Source organism: Capra hircus, chromosome 10 (assembly GCF_001704415.2).
Source record: "Capra hircus breed San Clemente chromosome 10, ASM170441v1, whole genome shotgun sequence".
Lineage (NCBI taxonomy): Eukaryota > Metazoa > Chordata > Mammalia > Artiodactyla > Bovidae > Capra > Capra hircus.
In genome coordinates this window covers 83234291-83257634 of record NC_030817.1, presented here as the reverse complement: position 1 = coordinate 83257634, position 23344 = coordinate 83234291, and the positions used below count along the sequence as shown (strand labels likewise).

Genomic DNA, 23344 nt, shown 5'->3' with positions numbered 1-23344 from the left:
CCACAGACAATAACCTGCCAGGCTTCTCTGTCCGTGGGATTTCTCAAGCAAAGATATTGGAGTGGGTTGCCATTTCCTTCTCCAGGGGATCTTCCTGACACAGGGATCAAACCCGCATAACCTGCATTGCAGACGGATTCTTTAGCACCGACCCCACTAGGGAAGCCCTCCAAAGGGGTGACAAGTTGTTGGAATGATTTCCTGGTTCCAGCCAGACCCCAGAGGGCATGTGTTAGTTTCTTCCTTCCTGCAGCTATTCACAGGTGGGCCTGGTCAGGAGGTTTCCTGTGAGCTAAACAAAGGTATTTTAGCTTAATGCTCAGGTGTGGGAGGCAGGGTTCCCCGAGATGGACCATTATGTACACTTTAAACTATAGGTAACATCCCTTGAGTGATAAACTTGTAGCAAAAGCAATATAGTGCAAAAGTTAAGAGAGAAAGATCCAACATGGAGTCAGATTTGTTATTCCCTGTTACAGTCATGGAAACCCAAGTGGATGCCAGGACACGCTCACCAACCATCTCAGGAGATAAAAGTGACCAGTCACATCTGACGAAAAGTTGGTCAAAAAACATTCAAGAGTAGTGGCCGCCGCAAATTTTTTTTTGATTGCACCCCATCAGTAAAAAATGTTTCAGCATATAGCACTGATCTATGTTTGGTTATTTTTTTAACCTACCGGTGTATGATGTGACCGCATAAAACATACACTCAAAATGGGGATTTTGAAAGGGTGGCATAAAGATGAAAGGAACTGCATTTTAAAATGACATGCTAATCGTGTTGGCTTCATTCTGTTACCAGCAAATATCCGAAGGCAAAATACGCAGAAAGAATGAGGCTCGTGGTTATCAGCAGCAGTTGTAAATCTATTTTCAAACCGTTTAGATGATTTAAGATGTTTTTCTGGTTGACTTCTTGTCAGATTTGGAAACCACTGCTTTGCATCACACCCTCTTTCCTCAACGTTGCCCTTCCTTTCCTGACAAAACCAAAAAAGCTCCATTAGCACCTCCTTTTGCTACTTCCGTCCACCAGAAATCTGGGGGGAGTCACTTTTGACACCTCTTTCCCTTGCCCACCTCAGCAGCCATTTACCACCCTCTGGGGACTTTATTACTCAGTAGAGGATCAGCTCTCCCCACGCTCTCCTTCAGCTGCTACATTCCTGCCATGCTGCCTCCTCCGTCCTCCCAGGTCTTCACACACCTTTCAAGTGTGATTCCCCCTCCCTGGAGTGCCCCCTCCCTTTTCACCTGACTGACTCCCACTCACCCCTCAAAACCCAGCGTAAAGGCCTTCTGCAGAAGGACCGTCTCTGACCACTGTCCAGGATACTTTCTGAGGCACCTTGCACTTTCTTCCATGGCTTGTATCACAGTTGTATTTTTATACTTATTTATGCTTCACTTTCTTTCAGGTGTGTAGCCCTCTAGCATCTAGATTGTATCGGGTTGGCCAAACAGTTCGTTCAGGTTTTTTTTTCTGTTACATCTTATGGAAGAACTCAAATAAAATTTTTGGCCAACCCAGTAATTTCCTTCAGGGCAGGGACCATGCCTGGTGTGTGTGTGTGTGTGTGTGTGAGAGAGAGAGAGAGAGAGAGAGAGAGAAAGAGTGGGTGTTTAGCATCCACATCATGGACTCTCAATAAATATTTAATACTACGACTGTATTATAGATAGTACCCCTGTTTTACAGATGAGGAAGTTGAAAGTCTAAAAGGTTAATTGCCTGAGGTCACCAGTTAATAAGTGGGAAAACTGGCCCTCGATCCAGGCCTTTCAGGTTGTAGTGTACACTCTTGCCAACCCCTCTGGGTTGTTCTTTTGTAACCCGCACAGGCTCTAAGGACGGATTTCAGTCCTACCTTCTTTGTTGATACTAGCTCCCTAGTGATTCTCCTCCTGAACTAGCTCCAGTTGTGCTCAGGGTATCTGCATCACACTCTTTACCCTAAGTTTTCTGGATGACTCTGACCTTTTCCCACACAATTTCATGTCCCTAAAACTTATCCACGTCTTAAGTTGGAAACGTAAGACTCTGCATTGCCTCATCTTCTCTTGAATTCCATAGCACCTTGGAAAGAACCTGAGTGCCCCAAATACTAAGTAAATAATTACTGATTAGTTGATCATTATCAAGAGCTTGGCAGAGATTTCATCTGACTCCCAAGTTAAACCCTGTCTTTGTGCGTATCTGCTTCCCAGCCAAGAGTACGAAGACCGTGCCTCGGATTCAGAGGGGTTTTAACTGTTCCAATTTGCACTTGTTGGCCTTCTTCCTGGTGGATCTCAGTGTAACTTTTGGCTGAGACCCAGGAATTTAAGGGTCTTCAATACCATGAGTAATTTCATGAGTTGCTGATGGCTAATTAGGGGTGATTACAGTCAAGAGATTTGACTGTCTTAATAACCCCCAGAAATGGCTGGTGGTGACTTTAAATGTCTTGATTATTTTCCCCTGCAAATGGAATTTTCTGATTCTTTTGACTGTCTTTTCATAAGTCCTTGTAATTTATCCCCCACCTCGCCGTTCTAGTGAAAAGGAAATGTGAAGTCCTGAGGAGAATTTGGAAACCAATGATTTTGGAAAACTCTGGCTTTATTAATGAGGACTCCTGGGCACACCTTGAAACCCTGCTTCATTTCTTTGTCTTTCCTTGGGAGGAGGTGTGTGAGGAGAAGAGTCTAGACCATGATTTTTCTCCCCAATTCATTCCATTCCATTCCAACCTAGCCTCCCATCCCAGGCTGTCTGATGGTATTTATAACTTACCTTTGAAACCACTGCCTCATTTGACAATGTTAAGAAATTGTGTTCAGTGCAATTTTCTGAATGGAGGAGTGTTTGTAGGTGAGGGGTTTTTCCTTCCTGTTGTTACTGTGCCAACAGACTTTATGCTACTTGACCTCTTCCTGCATCGGTATCTTCAGAGCTACTTTTTTTTTTCCAGGGTTTTTTTTTTTTTGTCATGCTGTGCAGGATCTGAATCCCTGACCAGAGATTGAAAACAGGCCCAGTGCAATGAAAGCGCTAAGTTCTAACCATTGGACTGCCGGGGAATTCCCCAGAGCTGCTTTTAATCGGGCATCCTCTGTTCTAGGCACTGAGCTAAGCATACGTCACATGTCCACTCGTTTAATATTCGCAACCTGCCTCAGTTCTTTAGGACATATATTTTGAACAGGTTTTATTTTATTTTTTTCCTGTTTTGTTGTTCTTGTCCGTACCACATGGCATGTAGGATCCTAGTTCCCCCACCAGAGATTGAACCCGTTCCCTCTCTGTGTGGAAGCCTGGAGTCCTAACCACTGGGCCACCAGGGAAGTCCTGAGCAGTTTTATTGAGATGTAATTCACATGCCATATACTTTACCGATGTAACATGTAGAATTAAACTTTTTTTTTTTAGTGTATTCACAAAATTGTACAGCCATCATCACAATCTAACTTTAGAACATTCTTGTCACCTCAGGCGGAATCCTCACACCCTCGAAGTAGCCCCTCTCCACCCTCCAGACCTTGGTAATCACGAATGTGTTTTTTTTGTCTCTATAGATTTGCCTGTTCTCAACACTTCCTGTAAATGGAATCATACAATACGTAGCCTTTTTTACTTCACTTCTGTGATGTTGTCAAGGTTTGTCAGTATCCAGATGTCATTTCTCTCTGTGTTTAGGCAGTAGTTTTACCCCCATTGTACAGGTGGAGTAACCAGGACACAGAGGTGAAAGGACTTTCTAATGGGTCAAGTAGCCTTTAATGGATGGAACAAGATTTCCAGTGCGCATTTGCCTGACGGCAACTCTGCTGTTGGCTTGGACTCTGAAGTAGTCATACTGATGGTGGCTTATTGATCATTGTCTCTGGGTCACTGTGCTGAGTGTCCTGTAAATCTGTTACCTCACTTTCATACATAATCAACTTTCATTTGGGCCATCTGGTGACCATAACTGGGCATAAATGGGCAGCGGTATTTTTGTACTCATGTCTTCCATTTGCTCACTTCTTGCTGAACGGGCTGGCCTAAGCTGCAGAATCTTAGATTCTAGACTCTTTGTGAGCTGATGATACTAAAAATAGCATTGTTATTCTTCTGTAGGAGGTGAACATCACCCCCATCTGCAGAAAATTGGCAGCATCTCTGAGGAGCCCTTGCTTTTTCCTGGGACACTCAGGATCATGGTTTCCTGTTTCATGGAGTCCTTCAGGTGAGTGGAAAATCTTTTAAAAGGAAATAGGAAAATAAACAATTCAACATTTGAATTTTCCTGTATATTTCTTCTAGTAATGAGCCTTGAGGGCCTGCATCTCACAGCTACTTTTGATGAGCCATGTACATATGTGTAGCAAGTTTGATGCTCACAAAGGCTGCTGAGGCCTGGACAGCTATGTGCTGTGGTGAGAAGTGCTTAGACTGAGATTAAGTGGCTTGGGCTCTATGCTGTGCTCTGCTATTTGCTGAGATATATCTAGGACTCAGAGTTTTCATTTATTATTTATTCATTTGATGCTCTGCTTGGCATATGGGATCCTAGTTCCCCAACCAGGGATCGAACCCATGTCCCCTGCATTGGAAGCACGAAGTCTTAACCACTGAAGTGCCAGGAAAGTCCCCTCAGATTTTTCTTAAAATAAAAATGTTAAAGGACTTGTGGATATTTATCATGGCTGCTTAATAAAATTACCTGAAGAACTTTAGAAAATATTGTCCTCTCGCTGCATGCCCACAGATTGTGATATAATTGATCTGGTATATTTAAAAAGTGGCCTTGCTGCTCCTGTTTGTTCAAAGCATCTGTGACTTGCCCCTGCATTTTTAACTTGATACTGATATCAGTCATGCAAAGTAAGTGGAACAAGCAGTATGGTCTCTGTACGCAGATCAGAAAATCAGTGTTTATCCCCTGATGCCCATTCCTTCAGTGTAGACTCAGGGAAAAGGCTTGGTGCTCTGGAATTTAGTCTGTATACTGAGACTTTTTTCAAGCTTTCTTAAAGATGATAGACCCCTTTAAAAATTCTTCAATCAAAATCCTATGTAAAAAAAGCAACAAAAAATACTTCATCATTATAAAATAGCCAGTGGCAGTATTTTATTAAGGGAAATTTATTTTAGAAGTTCGAATTTGTAATGTTTACACATTATGAGATTCATGAGTCTGTTTGCATAAACATCAGAATTTGGAATCAGAATTTACAGATGATAGCTTATACGTTCGGAGAAGGCAATGGCACCCCACTCCAGTACTCTTGCCTGGAAAGTCCCATGGATGGAGGAGCCTGGTGGGCGGCAGTCCATGGGGTCGCGAAGAGTCAGACATGACTGAGCGACTTCACTTTCACTTTTCACTTTGATGCATTGGAGGAGGAAATGGCAATCCACTCCAGTATTCTTGCCTGGAGAATCCCAGGGACGGGGGAGCCTGGTGGGCTGCCATCTATGGGGTCGCACAGAGTCGGACACGACTGACGCGGCTTAGCAGCAGAGCTTATACGTTAGCCTCTGCATCGAGTTTACCTTGTGACTGGTTTTAGCTGCATAGTATTCAGAAAATCTTGGTCCATCTAGGTAAGTAATTGCAATTGGTAACAGTTCTTTAGTGAAGCTCATTTTACAATCTCAGGATACTCTTTAAAGAAATTGACTCAGAATCTAGAAAGGGAAAAGAACTTTTTGTTTCAAAGTTGAATCACTAAGGTTATCTTATTTTTTTCCCTCCATAACCATGATAGTCCCAAATGCCCAGAATTTACACTGAAAAGTGAAAACGGTCTATATAACATGTTATTATGATGGTGCCACATGTAATGGCTCATTTGTCGGGCAGATGCTCTTAGCCCATGGCTGGCATTTCACTGAGTATAGTGCGTGTGTGTACTCTTAGTCTGTAATTGCTTGTATAATTTTACATGAACTGACATGTGCAGGCCTGCAGTCCAAAGACCCAAGCAGAGCTATAAGCTTCTTCGTCAGTGACATAAACCAATGTGTCAGAAAGAGTCAGAGAAGGCAGGAAGTGTTCCATTCTGAGGCCTCTACAAAACCCAGCCATGAACAGAGCAGCCTGAGTCTCTTCAGTGTTCATTTTTGGTATCTAAATTAGCATGTGGACAGTTTTTAGCCATAGTTTAAAACACAGTTTAAAAGCTGTTTCAGGACATAAAATGTGTATCCAGTTTGTGGAAGCTCCCATGTCCTGCTGTAAAACCTCAGGGGAGTGAGACATGCAGTTGTCCACTCAGTCATGTTAGGACCACAGCCTATTTGAGTGCCAGGACCCAATGGGAGACACAGAAGTGGAAGTCACAGTTGTATATTTAATTGAATTAAAAAGAGCAGCAAATAAAATGTTGTTTCCTCATGCAGTAAGCAAGTGGTAAGCAAGTGTAAGTCTGGCTGCTATCAGAAAGGCCCCCTTGAATACTGAAGACCCTCAAAAATGTGGGGCCACCCAGGCTGTACAAGAAGGGCTTCATCTGAGAGAAGTCCCTTTTGCAAAATTTTTTTTTTCCTTAATGTTTGGAATTTTAATTGATGCCCCTGCAGTTAACCTCCGTAATGATCTGTGATATGGAGGCCATCTCCGAGGGAGGCCTGGTGGGCTCACCTCCAAGCTGTGCATTATTTCAGAGAAATTGCCAACAGATTAGAAGTTAGCAGGGTAGGAGCTGTTGAAAGCTAGATGTGGCCTTGCTACCCTCCAGGCAGAACTCTGGGAGTCTTGACAGGCCTCCAGGATTAGGGTCCTGCTGAAGGGATTGTTTGGAAAGAGCTGCTCAGTCAGATGATGCTTCCCAGCTGGCTCAGAAATTAGCAGGAGATGTGGGTTCGATCCCTGGGTCGGGAAGATCCCCTGGAGGAAGAAATGGCAACCCACTCCAGTATTCTTGCGTGGGAAATCTCATAGACAGAGAAGCCTAGTAGGCTACAGTCCATGGGGTTGCAAAGGGTCAGACATGACTTAGTGACTAAACAACAACTCATCAGGACATTTCTCCAACAGTCCTGCTCTAAGGAAAGAATATATGAGTTATGAGTACAGGCAAGTCTTCAGGAGAGCTCAGCTGAAGATTTCCACCAAGTCTCCTTCTTTATAAGCCAGGTGCTCATAAACCACTTTGCATTCTGTTTCGAGGCCCACATAAATATATTTTAACCTGAGGGGGAGGGGGGATTAAAAAAAGCAAGAATGTCTTTTGTTTAAATACTTTTCAAAATGTTCTGGGGGAAAGGGCCATGGTTACTTTAAGAGTAAAAGTCTTTGATAAAACTGGTAGATGAGAAACACATAGAGACACACAAATACTCAGGGTTTAAAAAAAGAATATTGATCAAGGCAGCCAAATGCATAAAGATTAATAGGAAAAGCTGGAGGATATCTCTACCTATAGAGAAAACAGGTCAAAATTAGGAGTTAGTCGCCAAGAAAACCCCTGAGAGGAAAAAAAACAGTTAAGGGGATTCACAATTCTGATATGCAGAGATTTTGTTTAAAAATCCCTCCCCAATTCTTGCCAAGCCACAGGGAAACAGAAAGCCAGCTTCTCCATTGAAAGAAACGGAGAAGCCCTGAGTATTAATATAGCAAGAGTGCCTCTGCCATGCTCAGAGTCTGTAGTAATAAAAAGAGCCATAGTTAAATCCAGCAGCAAAAGAAACACTAACTCTGCACAGAGCTGGTTATTGAGTTGTCTTTGGACCTTGGATGAGTCTTGGATGCTGTGCAAAATTCAGGACAGGTGATATCCATTTGGAGCAGAGTTGGTTAAGGCTGGATTAAGATTTGTCACCTATCACAAGTTAGAGAGGAAAAGGCCCTAAGTAATACAGGAGCGTATTTATCTCTTAAAGACTTGCTCCAAATTGTGCCCCGTTTTTTTTTTTTTTTCTTGTATGTACAATTACATCTTTGTGTGTTTGTTCAGTGATCGAGAGGAATGAAACTCAGTTTTCTCTCTAGAAGCAGCATAACAGTTGAAGATGACCAGCCAACCAAGTTTCTTTAGAGCCAATCACTCTGGTCAAGGGCTCTTTCTTTACCTTTTAGAGTGCTTTTGTGCAGTTGACATAATATATCTTTGAAATGAAAACAGGAAAACAAAACTATTGAAAATGCCAAACAAATGGTTAAAGCTGATTCGGGGATTCTTATTTAGAATAGTAGTTTTTGAAGAAATACAGATGTAATTAGAAGGATTACAGGGTTAGATGGTGATTTTTATAGCTCTTATGAAGGAGAGTTCTGGATCATTTTAAGGGTTTTACAGGTTGATGGCCCTAGGTCAAATGTCTGGTTTTAGTCTTCAGAAACGTGAGGCTTTTCTTTTCCTTGATACACAGTTCAGTACAGGAATATTACTGTAATGCCTGTCAGCCACTTCACTGAGAAATACAACCATAAGGGATTGAGGAAATGAGAAAGAGTAAGGTTCCAGTTCTTGGAGAACTGGAAAAAGATCCTGAAGACAAAAAGCAAGAAAGAAGGAGGTTGAAAAAATCTAAGTGCAAGAAAGAGAATGCCCAAAGTAGTGATAGCTGAGGTGTGAAAACTGAGACTCCCTTTGGAGAGGGGAAATCTGTGATAATTGGGAAGGTCATGGGATCAGTTAGTGTTCCTGTGCTAGTGACCAAGAAGTGGGTTGGAGGAGGAGGGGAAATAAGAGCAGGAAGAATAGAAGGAAGAGACAGAGTTGGGAGGGACAGAAGGAGGATGGAGGGAGGCCGGAGGAAGGAAGGGGCAGGAGAGTGGGGAGTGGTGGGAGTGGGGCAGGAGGAGGGGTAGGAGGAGGAAGGGGGAGGGGAAGGAGAAGGAGGGGGATGGGGCAGGAGGAGGGGAGGGGCATGAGGGAAGGGGCGGGGCATAAGGGGAAGGGAGGTGCAGGACAGAAAGCAGAAGAGGCCAGGCTGAGATCCTAAGTATTAAACTTCAGGGTGTCACTAAGGCAGGACTGAATTGCCCTGGCCCACATTGAAACCACTACCCAACTGATGCATAATAAATATTGGGTTGGCCAAAAAATTAATTCGAGTTTTTCCATAAGATGTTACGAAAAAACTCAAACGGAGTTTTTGGCCAGCCCATGATTTGTTGAACATTGAATGAATAAATTAATAATTCTCTTTAATGTGAGAGAAATAAAGTAGATTTTTCTTTCCTAATCAGGATTTTTACTTAATTATAAAAGTAGGTTAAAGCAGAAAATCGTACAAGTGATACAGACACACACCTTTAACAGTTTATTTTTAACATAAAACACATGTACACTCACCAAGTGTTTGATGTAGGGGCCAAGGACTTTTCCTTGAGCGTGAACCCCTGATTGTCTTTCTTGCACAGACCACACCCATAGCATTATCAAAGGTTTCCATTTGGGTTTCTTTCAAGTGGAATGAGACTCTAAGACATTTGCAAAGCAATCTGAGTATAGAATGATGCTGAATTTTTATTATTTTTGCTTCTAATCATTTACAGTTGTCCAATCCACACCAAATTTGCCAGTGTTTTTTTTTTTTTTTCTTGGCAACTTGCCTTTATCAAGTCTTTTCCAAAGCATTCAGCTTCATTTATGTAGAAACAACTACCAACTACTCTTTCTTTTCACGTTTTGTTTCACGGGCTTGTGTACGTTTGAACATTTTCTGTAATTACAAAGCCCTGGCATCATCAATTTGGGGACCATGGTTAAATTCCACTGGAACGCAACTCATCTGGTGAGTGCAGAAGAGTACCAGGGAAGAACCTGCTGGAATCTTCTGTGGGAAGCCCAGTAGGAACCATCTGAATGGTAGGCATAGAGGCTAGGAGGAAATAAAACAGTTTCTCGGAGACTGTCTTGGCAAACCCCTCCCTATAAAACGATGGCAGGCGTTCAGACAGTATTGATTTTTCTTTATCCCTGGCACAGTCCTGCACCTGGCATGCATCCTCATCCCTCAGAACTTAACAGTGGGATTTTCTAGAAGCTTCTGTACCTAAAAGGTTCAACGCAGTCAAGGTGTGTCACTGAGCTGCCAACTACCTGTTCCTTATGGACTGAAATAAATTTGTATGGCTCAGGTTAACATCGACACCCCACCCGCTTCCCTGGGGTCAGAATCAATATCTCCAGCTTGTAGAAATCTACCCTTTGCAATTGTCCCCACCCCACCCCCCTCCTCAGCAGTTCCTGTTTTTCCAACAGTGAATTCTAGGGATGTACTTAGAAAACACTTTATTGATGAAAGTGTCATTCACAGCAGCACTTTGTATTTCTTGGTGACTGGTATTTCCTCTCTCTCTCGTTTTCTTTTTTCCCCTCACTTCATTCTCTTTCCTTTCTTTTATTCACTTGCTATTTATTGGCCCTGCATTTGGACTAAGACTCTGCTGGTTGTTCTGTTTGCTGCAAAGGTGTATCAGAAACAGTTTCCTCAAGAAACCTACCACTGAGCTGAGGAATTTACTGAAGGGTTTTGTGTCTTAAAAAGCTGTGCTGAGGGACTTCCTCGGTGGTCCAGTGGCTAACACTCCGCACTCCCAGTGCAGGAGACCTGGGTTCAATCCCTGGTCAGGGATCCCACATGCTACAGCTGAGAGTCTGCAGATTGCAACTAGAGATCCTACATGCTGCAATGAAGATCCCACGTGCTGCAGCCAAATAAATTAATGAAAAAAGAAAGCTGTGCTGCGACAGAACACCTCACTTTTCCAGAGACCCCAGTCCAGAAAACACAAATGGCTGTGAGAGTTGAGAACCTGGAAATAAGCAATAAAAACAAATATGCAGTTAGAAGAGGTGTCCTTAAGTCTGGCTCTAAAATGGAAACATTTACGCCATGACAGCCAGCCAGGCCTTTTCCTTGAACCTGTTTGGTCTTGGTTTGGCTGCAGCTTGGTTGTCTAAAGGTTTTTGCGGCCAAGGCTGACCCGAAGGAAGCGGAGTTAAGAGGTGCAGGCTCATCCACAGTAAGGTGAGCAGTACCTGACAGTGGGAAGGAACTGGCAGAGGGCCAACTGGATTCAGAAAGCCCCAGGCATCTCCGGTGCTTTCAGCCTGCTCTGCTCCAAGGTTGCCCCCTTCTGCTACACCAATTGATTGATACTCACTCTGGTGACTCTGAGCCATCTAAACAAGGTTACCACAGCTCAGCATACTCTGTATGAGAAAGCGGGGCGAAGAAATAGAATGCACTTTTTTAAAGTTTGGAATTTCAATGGCTAGTTTCAATTATTCTAGAATATTCTCTAGTGAGTCTGGTACATGTTTTCCTGTATCTACTTATTCTCTGATTATTTTTTGTAAGAAATGAAAGAAAGTAAAGCAGATGTAGGAAGCCACAACCTTATACAGACTGGGGGAAAAAATTACTGTGATAAAGTGACAACTGCTTGGTTTCACAGTGTGTTGTGTCCTAGGAGGCCTAGACCATAGGGGTTAAGGGTCCAGACCGAGACACTGACCGTTGGCATTGGAATCAGGCTTCGCCAGTCAATACTTTTCACTAAGTGACTTGGCCTCTCTGTTCCTCAGTTTCCTCACCTGCAGAATGGGTATAAACAAAGCGTCTGACAGGATGGTTGTGGCAATTAGATGAAATAATGGTTGTAAGCGTTGAGGTCAGTGGTAACTGCGTAGTCTTCTGGCTAATGTCATTTGTAACTCATCTCCTTCCCTTCTTGCCTTTACTGTTCAACTGCTGTGAGAGGAAGTTAGAGGGTTGGATTGAATACAGTAAAATGAATGCTTAGCAATCATTTTTGATCTCCAGAGTGCAGTACGTGGAGATTTCACTTCAGTGCTAAGATTTTGGCTCTCTTTTCAAAGGTCGATATAATTTTATTCCTGATCAGGTTGCTCCCAAAATATCTCTTGGGTTGTATTAACTGAAGAGGAAAAGAAGTACAGTTTTTTTTTTTTTTTTCCCTCTCTCTTTTTCTTGTTTTGTAGTTTGACTGTGTTCAAGTGGCACTGAGTTCACTGAGATAATCCCAGGTATACAGTGTCTGTGACATGATCCACCCTCGCTAGAGTCAAGGATGATTGGGCTGGGGGTAGGGGTTTGGGGGAAGTGTTGGCCCAGGCAGACACAGAAGGGCAGAGTCCCAGTTCCATGATGTCAATCTTGTACCAAATTTCAATGAGCATTATTTTCTACAGGAAATGAAATGATGGAGTGTTTAAAATCTAGAACAGGGTTGGGTAAATGGCATGACTTTTTTTTTCTGATTGGTGTGAACTGTTGGGTTGTTTCTCCTGCAAGGTGAATCGGAAAGTCTTGCTAGGAATGTGGCTCCCCTCACCGCTTGGAGGGGAGTATGTGATCTGTTTGCCAAAGGCCCTGGTAGCCTTCAATCTGTCAAAACGTTGCAAGCTGGGAGCAGTTTGCCAAAGCAAACTATCAAAGTGAAATAACACACGAGTTGCACACACACAGACACACACATGCTCTCCCATTCCCCAAACATTAATTTCGAATTGGGTCAGCAGGAACAAGACTTTGGGCCAGATTGCCAGTGTTTTGAAGAGCTGCGGGCACAGCTATGGACTACCAATTAGATAGGTATGTGTGAGGAGGGTGGGGTGTCCTAAAGTGGAGTCTGCAGTGTAGGGGTGGGAAGCTTCCAGCCCTTGGCCGAGTTTCATCTGGCCCCTGGGGTTATATATTGCTCTGGCTGCTGCGATTGCAGTCCAAAGAATAATTTCCCCTCTGGGGGAATTTATTCTATTCCATTCATAGCAGAGCCCACTTAATAACTAAGATTTTATTCCAGCATCAATTTTATTGGGTACCCCTATGCATCTGAGCCTCACTAGGGCCCAACTTGATGAAGAAAAGAAGCATGTGAACATCTAACATAACTTGCGTAGCCTTTTTGCAACAAGAAGCACTCACAAACATTTTGTGTAAATCCTTTAAGAACAAATTTGGAGGAAGTCATGTAGAGACTCCAGTATTCTTGCCTGAAAAAAGCCACGGACAGAGGAGCCTGGTGGGCTACAGTTCAAAGGGTCACAAAGAGTCGGACACCACTGAGCAACTGAACACACACATGCAGAGACTCAAAAACATACTGATTTTTATAAATCCCTCGTAAAATAGCTTTTAAAATCTCCCAACATTACTTTGGACACTTTAAAATATGTTAATTTGCACTATTTCCACTCATCTTGAAATTTCACCGGTCACAAGATGATGAAGGCGTATTCATTAATTCAATGAATTAAGCTCTTTCTATATAGCAGACAGTCTGCTTGGTGCTGGGAGATAAAGGAGTGACCAAACAGGCTCCCTGATCTCGTGGAGCTTATATCCTAGTGGGCAGAGGAAGAAGTTTAAGTGAATAAAGACATTCTATGTGAAATGGTAGGGCATCCCTGGTGGCTCAGTGGTAAAGAATCTGCCTGCTGATGCAGGAGCCACAGGTTCGATCCCTGAGTTGGGAAGATCCCCCTGGAGGAGGGAATGACAACCCACTTCACTGTTCTTGCCTGGGAAATCTCCTACACAGAGGAGCATGGCAGGCTACGGTCCATGGAGTCACAAAAGAGTTGGACATGACTTAGCAACTAAACAACAACAGCAGGTGAGATGGTAAGTGCTGTGGAGAAATAGAAATAGACTAGGCTGGGAGAGAGTGTCCTGGGGAGGGAACATGCTATAGCCGTATCTGGGAGGAGAGTTGACCAGGCAACCCTGGAATGTAGTTCCTCCAAGAGAGCGGAAAACCTAAAATTTTCCCTTCTCCCACTTTCCACTCCTCCCACTCCAAGTCCCCCTGACTATTATGGCAGTGCAGTCTGGGATGAGTGGTTATGCAAAACAGCTCCTGATTGCATTACAAATATGTGGCTTAGGTGTGTGCCAAGAACTTTGAGGGGCTGAGGTGTAACACATTTCTGGAGCTGCTGTTTGTTTTTTTAACAAAACCACACCAATCTGGTTTTCTTTTTAAATGAGTAAACAGTGCCAGAATGTGTTACAAGTGATTCAGATTTGTGGGCACAGCTTCATAATGTATTTTCTTGCACATAAACTCATTTGAGACAGTCAGGGCGGGTGCCATTATTCCCATTTTACAGATGGAGGAATTGAGGTGCAAAGGTGATCTGCCCAAGGTTATGTAAGCAAGGAGCATAAACTCCCGAATTGTGATGCCCATGTCCCTTGATTTCTAGAACAACCTAAATCTAGTAGGAATGCAAGTAGAAAATAACTTCTTTTCTCATCACCGTGTTCACACCTCCTTCTTTAGATGGCCCTGCCTTGTCGGGGAAGAAAGATAGGCAGTTTTCTGGTCCATTGCAGGTTTAATGAGCAGTCTCACTTACAAGTATCAAAAAGCCCCCAAAGATGTGTGTATGTGTAGGAGGGATGGCTTTAATGGTTGATGTCCATCCTTCTAGAAGTTTTAGTTTTCCTTTAGTAGCTTTAGGTTTCATTTTCCTTGAGTCATTTTTGGATGAATCTAAGACATCAGTAACTTCACCATCCAGACCTGCACCCTTAGCCACCTGTGTGCTGAGCAGCACAAATCCACGTGCCCGTGCATCGGATATACAGAGACAGAACATTTTCACCCTCATAGAAAGTTGTCTTGGACAGCACTGGCTTAGAGCCTCAGCAAGTATAAATCACCTCCTTGATTCTTTTCACCACTCATTTTAATATTTTTCTGAATAGATTCCTTACTTGGAGGGATTTTGTGTATATTTTGCTACATTAAAAGGAAGTCTAGTCAGATGTAAAATCTTTAGTCTCTCATCCAATTTAAAGCTCCTCTCCTCCCACACCCTGGGCCTGGTCTGGCCTCAGAGCACTGTAGTAGGGAAGCGAAGGCTTGGCTGGTTTCTTCATACTCCTGGTTCCCCTCTGTGCCCTCTCCTTCTGGTCCTTGTTCCTCCAGGATGGAGCATGGGGAGAGAGGTGACTGGGCCTGGAGGATCCCAATAGGAGTGGTGCCCACTCTCAGCTGATGTGGCTGTCTTGGCTCGGCAGATGTCAACACTGTGGATTCTCCTTTCCAGGCACTCTGGCTGGTCCTTTGAAGACCCTCCCCTCGCTGGGGTCTCCTGCTGTGGATCCCCTGGTGCAGGCTGTGCAAACATCGGCCGCCCCTTTACCACCTTCCCCCAGCCCCTGGGCCCCATGGGTACACACCTCATATCACCCTGTCTTTTGGGGGTTACCTGATCCTAATGAGTTATCTTCTTTGAGGAGGTCCTTACTGGACAACTTAAGTCCCATTTTCCACAGGAGAGCCCCAGTCTCTCCTGCCCCTGCAAGTTATAGGTACACAGACTGCTCGTACTCCAGCCCTCTCTCATCACTCTGTGCTCCCAGACACTCCAGATAGGTTTTGACCTTTAGATACTTTTCAGGGGACCATCAGGCACCACTCAGTATACTGCAGACACAGAGGGTCCAGATCAAGCTCTTAAATGGTTGCCCTCCTTATTTCCTCCCCTTGTAGCAGGATGGAGGGGCTGTGCTCAGCACTCCTGTATCCCTAGCAAATGTGTCCCATTCTCCAGCCCACACCGCACTCCTTGTTCAGGCCGAAGGTTGAGGATGGGTGGGGCCAGAGGAGGACACCTCCATTTCTGGTCCTGAACAGATGGTTGCATCCTCCTCTCTGGAATGTGTGCATATGCCATCCCCTTGGTTCTTAGTTTTGGGGCCTCAATGCAGCAATGCATTTAACACCTTGGTACAGAGGCACCTGGCATCCATGGGGTCAGACGTGAATGAGGAACGGAGCAGCAACAACATATCCCCTCCCCCTGCTTCTTGTCCCATCATGTGATCTCTAGCCAGTCTGGCCACATCCATTCTGTGTGGTTCCTAGGACCGGACTCATTTATACACAGTGGCGGTTAGGGTGGAACTTAGGGTTCCTAGAGATGGTGGAAGCTTTCCTAACTCCACAGGTCTTACCCACCCCCCAACTCGCCCCCGCAGCTTCAGACAGATTTTCCTCATGCCTACCTCTACATAGGACAAGGGCCTGTGGATCCTCTCTCAGCTACGTTGGAGGCCTCTAAAAGGTTGAGAACCACTGGGTTACCTGACTGTGCTCAGGTTTTAACCCTAAGAGGATTCCAAAGATAACCAAGTAGGACCAGTGGCCTTTTCGCCTTGATGCTTCAAACAGTGCCATTGATGACGTGACATCAGGGCGCTCTGGGCATTTAATTAATTGGCAGTGCTTGTTTCTGCTCTGACTCACTGACTGTGCTGGGCGTGTTCAGCTCTGTTGTCCTCGGTGATCCTTACATACGGCAACCTTAAGGCTCACAGATGTGAGCTCATCCAGGATCACCTAGATGGGAATGACAGAGTTGGGATTCTAGCCTCAAAGTGTTTGAATCCAAAGCTTCATGCTCGTCCAGCTCACCCTGCTGCCTTGGGGCCAGTTGGCTCCTATTTCTACACCTTCTCTTTATTTGATGACAAGCCCTAATCAGGGCTGGTGACAGTAGGGCTTAACACAGCTAATCCCACCCGTGGAGAACATATATAACACTGAAGGGCCAAGGACAGAGAGAGGAATGGTTCTGAGGAAGCCCAGGGTGTGGGAGGGGAACTTTCTTGTCCAGGCTCAGAAGCCCCCCTTCTGGGCTAACACTACCACTTCCATGAGGACTTGCATGAGCACTTACTCTGTGCCAGGCACCGTGTGTTGTCTTATGCAGCCTTCCCAGCCCTCCAGCCAGCTTCTGTTGTATCCTGATCTTACAAGGAAGGAGTGAGTGAGTAAGTGAAGTTGCTCAGTCGTGTCCGACTCTGCGACCCCATGGACTGTAGCCTACCAGATCCCTCCATCCATGGGATTTTCCGGGCAAGAATACTGGAGTGGGGTGCCATTTCCTTCTCCAGGAGATCTTCCTGACCCAGGGATTGAACCTGGGTCTCCTACATTGACAAGGAAGGAGACTGAGGCTCAAAGAAATTCAATGTCCTGACCTGGAAACCTTGCCAGCAAGTGGTAAAGCAGAGTTTGATCCCCAGGTCTGCCTTATGCCAAGGCCCCGCCCACAGCACTGGGCTGCCTCCTTGCCTGTGGGGCTAGCCCTCTGCGTCTTCACTGGGTTTACATCCTAGGGCCCAGTTGGGCTGTGCTCCTTCCCTGTGGCTCAGCTGGTAAAGAATCTGCCTACAATGCCAGAGACCTGGGTTTGATCCCTGGGTTGGGAAGATCCCCTGGAGAAGGGAAAAGCTACCCACTCCAGTATTCTGGCCCGGAGAATTCCATGGACTGTATAGTCCATGGGGTCGCAAAGAGTTGGACACAACTGAGCGACTTTCACTTCCTTCCAAAGATGAAACAGAAATATACTTTTCCACTATATGCTGCTGCCTAGAACACGCTCACAGCTCTGCCTGTTGCTATTTTTCCTTTTCAGTGTCCTGGGTTCCCTCCTGCTGCTTGGACTCCAGCTTGTCTGCCCGCAGCCCTCCACGGAACACAGAAAGGTAAGCCATGGCCTTTCTGAGGCTTTCCTTTTCTGCCAAGGTCCTGGGGTCATACTAGTCATCAATGCCTTGAGTTTTATTCTGTTTGGAGGTGAGTCACTGATGATTCTCAGAGGAAGCACCATTTATAGGATGTTCACCACTCCTAAGTCCTTGACCTTAAAAATGAAGCCAGTGCCCAGGGTCAGTCTCTGATCTGAAAGGAATGCTGGCCTTGCAGCTCATGTCTGATAGAGTGGGTCAGCTAAGGAGAGGTCAGCGGGCAGACTCTCCCCCCTAGGAGTGGAGGAGCACCAGCACGGAGCTTTGACCTCCTCTGGGGGCACCTTCAGCGCGATGGGTGTGGATGATTAGTGCTGTGGTGGGAGCCATCCATGATTTTCCGTAGAAGGACACCAGCCAATAGCTGGACAGGGAGGGAGAGAACAGGCAAATAAAGACCAGGCCCTCTCTTTTTTCCTCCCCTCCATCTCTTGCTGGTGAGTCCCTCAACCTGAGCCCAATCAAAGTACAGAAAACAAAGAGACCCATCGATGCAGTGCTCAAAGGCCAGCCGTCTGGGCAACAGGGCTGGGTGGAGAAAGGTGGGCAGAGCACCTGGAGGGACACGTGGGCAGTATCAGGCACGCTTCCCTTCAGGTTCTGAGTGTTCCGTAGTCGATGAAGCATACGCTGGTGCCTAAACAAGCCCAGTGCTGTCGTGCAGCGGAGCGGTTGCATGATTAGTATTTCCTTAAAAATAGGTGCATGATATGACCTTGGGAGAGGCCCTCAAATGCCTTTCTCCTGCCTAAAAACTCCTGGTGTCTAAAGGTGATGAAGTGCAGACACTTCGGAGAGGACTAATAGGCCAGCCATTTGTATCTAAGTGTGACTGAATTGGTTGGAACCTTTCCTAGAGGGGCTTTCATAAGGGAAGTCCAGGAGAGAAGGGAGCCAAGAAACGAGTGTGTGTACGGGTTTGCCTAGCTATGCACCTTCTTGGGACAAGTTCTTGATGTTCTTGTCTGATGAGTCTTGTTTCTTTTAGGTCTGTGGATTGTGTTCTGACTTTCTTTCTGGGCCAGATATGAACCTGTATTGTGTGGTGCCCTTCATTAGGGGTCAGCTCCATGAAAGTGGGATCTTACCTGTCTTGTTCATTACCCTATTTCTACCTCCTGGAATACAGCCTGGCGTGTTGTAGGTGTTCAATAAAACACCTGTTGAATGACTGAATGACTGAATGAGTGAGTGGAAAAACTGGCCAAGATCTAAGCATTATTTTGGTGGATGCCTGGCGATTTACACCCCTTTTAAACAGGTAGCTCAGTGGTTAAGAATCCACCTGCCAATATAGGAGACGTGGGTTCAATCCCTGGGTTGGGAAGATCCCCTGGAGAAGGAAATGGCAACCCTCTCTGGTATTTTTGCCCGGAAAATCCTATAGGCAGAGGAGCTTGGCAGGCTACAGTCCATGGTACCGAAAAGAACTGGACATGGCTTAGTGACTAAAAACAATGACAAATATTTCACTGCGTCATTCCCATTCATGATTTCAAGAGTCAGAAAGGACAGCTATTATAGCTTGAATGTTTATATTCCACCCCAACCCCCTACCCCCATGCTAGCCCAAGACTGGTGTGTTAAAACCTAACCTATGTGATGGTATTTGGAGGTGGGGCCTTTGGGAGGTGATTAGGTGATGGAGTGGGGTCCTCATGAATGGGGCTAGTGCCCTTGTTAGCAGAAGGGGAGAGATTGCTGCCCTGTCCCGTGAGGATACAATGAGAAGTCTGCACCCCAAGGTTGGGACTGTGCTGGCACCCTGACCTCAGACCTCCAGCCTTCAGAACTGTGAGAAATCAGTTTCTGTTGTTTATACACCACTTGAACTATGATCCTCTGTTTTAGCAGCACAAATTGACTAAGACAGAAATTGGCACTGAGAAGTGGTGATGCTGCTATAACAAATATATAAAATGTGGGAGGGGCTTTGGAACTGAATACTTGGTAGAGACTGAGGAGGTTTGAGGTGCAGGCTAGAAAAAGCCTGCAATGACATAAACGGGCTTTTTAAAAGTGACTCTGCTAAGAGCTCAGCAACGAAAGAAGGGGGCTGTGGAGAGACTCTCAATCTGCCTAGAGAATACCTAAGTAATCTCAACTAAAATGTTGGTAGAAATATGGACGTTAAAGGCCATTCTGATGGGTTCTTAGATGGTAATGAGGAACAAGCTACTGGAAACTGGAAAGGCTGTGCTTGTTATAAAGTGGCAAAGAACTTGGCTCATTCCGGCTGTAGTGTTTTGTGGCAGGTAGGACGTGTAAGGGATGAAATCAGATATTTAACCAAAGCCATTTCTAAGCGCAAAGTGTTGAAGGAGTGGCCTGGTTTCTCTTGACTGCTCATTGTAAAATGTGCGGAGGGAGAACTGATTTAAAGATGGAATTGTTAACTGGAAGGGAAGCAGAGCACAGAAGTTAAAGATTTGGAAATTCTGCAGCCGATCCTTATTGAAAAGAATGAGAAAGCCTGTCCAGGAAAGAACAAACGCTGAGGGTGTGGTTGGGAGACTGATAAGGCCATTAGTCAGCCATCTTGACAGAAGCCAGAGGCTATTGTCCAAGACAATGGGAGACTGTAAAGGGGGCGGTGGTGCCTTCCGGACCTGGCTCATCTTGGCACCATCTCCCTTTGTGGTTTTCACTCTCCACACTCAGGCTGAGTTCCTAGGCTGCCCCAGGAGCTGCTCCAGTGATGACCCAGCGAGGTTGGGCTGTGCCCAGCAGAACCTTGGGGGGCATGACTACCTCCACCCGGATTTCAAAGGACAAGGCTTGAGCCAAGGTCCCAGGACCCCAACCCTGGAGAACCACAGTGAGGGCAGGGCAGCCTGGAGCCTTGGGGCCCCAACCTGTTCAGGCAGGGCCGTGGGCCCAGTGGGCCTGGAGAGCAGAGCACAAAGCCAAAGAGAATTATTCTTAAGCCTTTATGAACCTTTCCTGGGTGGGCTGCAGACTTTTCCTCTTCTTCCCCTTTGGAATGGGATTGTCTGTACTGTGCCTGTCTTACCATTATATTTTGGGAGCACATAATGTTTGATTTCACATGTTCATAGCTGGAGAGCAGTTTGCTCATACTTTGCGCATGGACAGTATCAGGCACACTTCCCTTCAGGCTGAAGGGAAGCCCTTCCCTTCCCATGAATCATACCTTGAGTTTCACCTATGTCTGATTTAGATGATATTTAGGTGAGACTTAGGATCTAGACTTTAATAATGATGCTGGAACCAGTTAATGCTTTCTAGGTTATTGGGATGGAATGAATATATTTTGCCTATAAGAGATGTGTGAATGTAGGGGGCCCAGGGATAGCATATTATAGACTACATGTGTCCCCCCAAATTCATATGTTGAAACTAAATCCCCAGTGTGGGGCTCTTTGGAGATGGGACCTTTGGAAGATGATTAGGTCATGAGAGGATAAATGTCCCTTATTAAAAGGGTCGTAGAGGAATCTCTTGCTTACTCTGCTATGTGAGGATACAGGGAGAAGACTACTGTCAATGAACAAGGAAATTTGTTCTCCGCAGACATCAGATCCACAGGCCCTTTCATCTTGAACACCCCAGCCTTCAGAACTGTGAAAAATAAATTTGTATTTTCCATAAACCACCCAGTCTATAGCATTGTTTTTATTGCAGCTGGATCAGACAATCGTCTGTTTCCATTATTATGTTCTATTGTTTATTAGTGTTTAGAGCTATCAGGGTTATTAATCTTAACAGTTGAATCAATCTACCAGTGTTCTTTTTTTTTTTACCAGTATTCTTTTTTTCTTTTGCTGTTATTCAAATAGACCATCATACCTTAAAATAATTTATAAATGGTCAGTTTACTTTGCTGTGTCTATTAATTTTTCAAGTTAGCCTGAATGATATATGTGTAGCCTGAACAAAAGTTTCACAAACAGGTACTGCCTCCATTTTGCTTTGTTTCTTCCTTTTTTTTTTTTTTTAAATTTATTCTCTTTATCAAGTTGTACCATAATGTGCTTGGTAAGTCTCCATAGTTCTTAAAGAAAGTATTTATTCTGAGAAATTTGAAAAATGATTTATGAATCACTTTAGAATGTCAAATTTAAAAATTGAGTAAAAGGTTTCACATTTTAGTGTATTCTTTCTCCTTGTCAAAATATTAAGAACTTTGTAGTGGAAAGTTAGATTAGGACAATTTTTTTCGAAATCACTTACAGACTCCTTTACTCAGACAGTACACATTTTAGGACAGTTCTAAAATATGATTATGTGCGTTTTAGTTGCCAGGATCATTGTCACTGTCATTCACTTCAGAGAAGGAAGATTCAGCGCTCTTTTGGGTTGCAAATTTCTTCTTGCTGGAGTGCTGTGAAGCCGCGGCTGTCATCCTGTCTGCCTGACTGTATCCCCAGAGCCCTGGAGCAGCAACAGTGCTGGCAGTAGTAGCATCCGTTTATTTCTGCAACATGAGAAATAAGGAGATACTTATTAAAACAGGGGCCGGAAATGTTTTCCTATAAATGGTCAGGTGTGATTGTTCTAGACTTTCTGGGCTACAAAATCTCTGTCACAACTAGTCAGCTCTGCTTTTGTAGCACAAATTCAGTAGTAAACAACTTGTCAATAAATGTATATGGCTGTGTTCCAATAAAACTTTATTTGCGAAACACTGGATTTGGCCCATAACCCACCGTTTGCCAGCCACTGCTCTAAAGTCAAGGTAGAGAAGAGTTAACTGTAATTACTTTATATGTATTTCGAAGTTGGAAATTGTCTCCTCCTGGGACCTTAAGAAACACAAAGGATTTGAAGGAAAAAAAAGTATATTTTTACATGAAAACATAAGAATTATGATTGCTATCAAATTGTTTTTGTTGCTTGGATAAATCATGATTGAATTCCTGCTGACTGCTTTGTGGCAAGATCCACTCTCAATCTGTAGAAGAGAGCAGCAGCAAGAATTAGAAAACCATTTATGGTAAATTCTTAAGGGACAGCATTACGAATTTGTGCGCACTGTAGTTCAGTATGCATATGAAAACCACCCTCCAAAAGACATCTCTTTTTCGTTCTCATTACTATAGCATGTCCAACTTTAGCATATGGAAGCATTTCTACACTGTAAGTTATTCTGAGGAAAAGACATAATTTGTAAACGCTGTCAAATAAACTATGCATTTCTAAATGCTACTCGGGTGACTGGATACATCTCTGTAAAAACTGTCCCATAATAGTGCAGGAAAAGAGGGCTGGAGTGCAGAGTATAAGTAGCTCTTTCAAGATATTTTTATCCAGATGTCTTCCTCTTGCTCCTGATGGATGGCATCAGAAAGGACTGTTCCTCCTCTGTTCTTGGTAGTTATTTAATGACACTTGGCAAGTGACTTCATTTTAGAAACTCTCTGTGGCTTCGTTTGTAGATAAGGTAAGACCAAGAGTGGAAAAAGCTTGTCCCAGACTCTAATAAAAACCATACGTTATTAGTACAAGAGAATATGTAGATTGTAGAAAGCTTTTAAGTTAGTGAAAGTGTTCTGTCTGTCTGACAGACATTCACTGAGCAGGTTGCTTTATAAGTCATAAAATGTATGGTCAACATAATCTATTTAGGAAAAAATCATGAAACATGTTATTTTATTCCTATGAATGGAGAAACATTAATATACTTGAATCACCACTGCTTAACTTTTTTTTTTTAAGTTTACTTTTTAATTAAAAGTATGCATGTATATTGGGCTTCCCTGGTAGCTCAGCTGGTAAAGAATCCACCTGCAAGCCAGGAGACCCCGATTCAACTCCTAGGTCAGGAAGATTCCCTGGAGAAGGGATAGGCTACCCACTCCAGTACTCATGGTTTCCGTG

The 23344-nt window shown here is 44.3% G+C and overlaps 1 protein-coding gene across 1 annotated transcript in view; it reads left to right on the top strand.

Moving 5' to 3' along the window:
• Positions 1 to 23344, top strand: part of THSD4 (thrombospondin type 1 domain containing 4) — a 665429-nt gene that overhangs the window by 28345 nt on the left and 613740 nt on the right. Inside the window, exons 2-3 of the mRNA XM_018053563.1 lie at positions 4106 to 4214; positions 17392 to 17461. Coding sequence (XP_017909052.1) covers positions 4186 to 4214; positions 17392 to 17461 — 99 coding nt within the window. The 5' untranslated portion in view covers positions 4106 to 4185. The remainder of the gene's footprint in view (positions 1 to 4105; positions 4215 to 17391; positions 17462 to 23344) is intronic.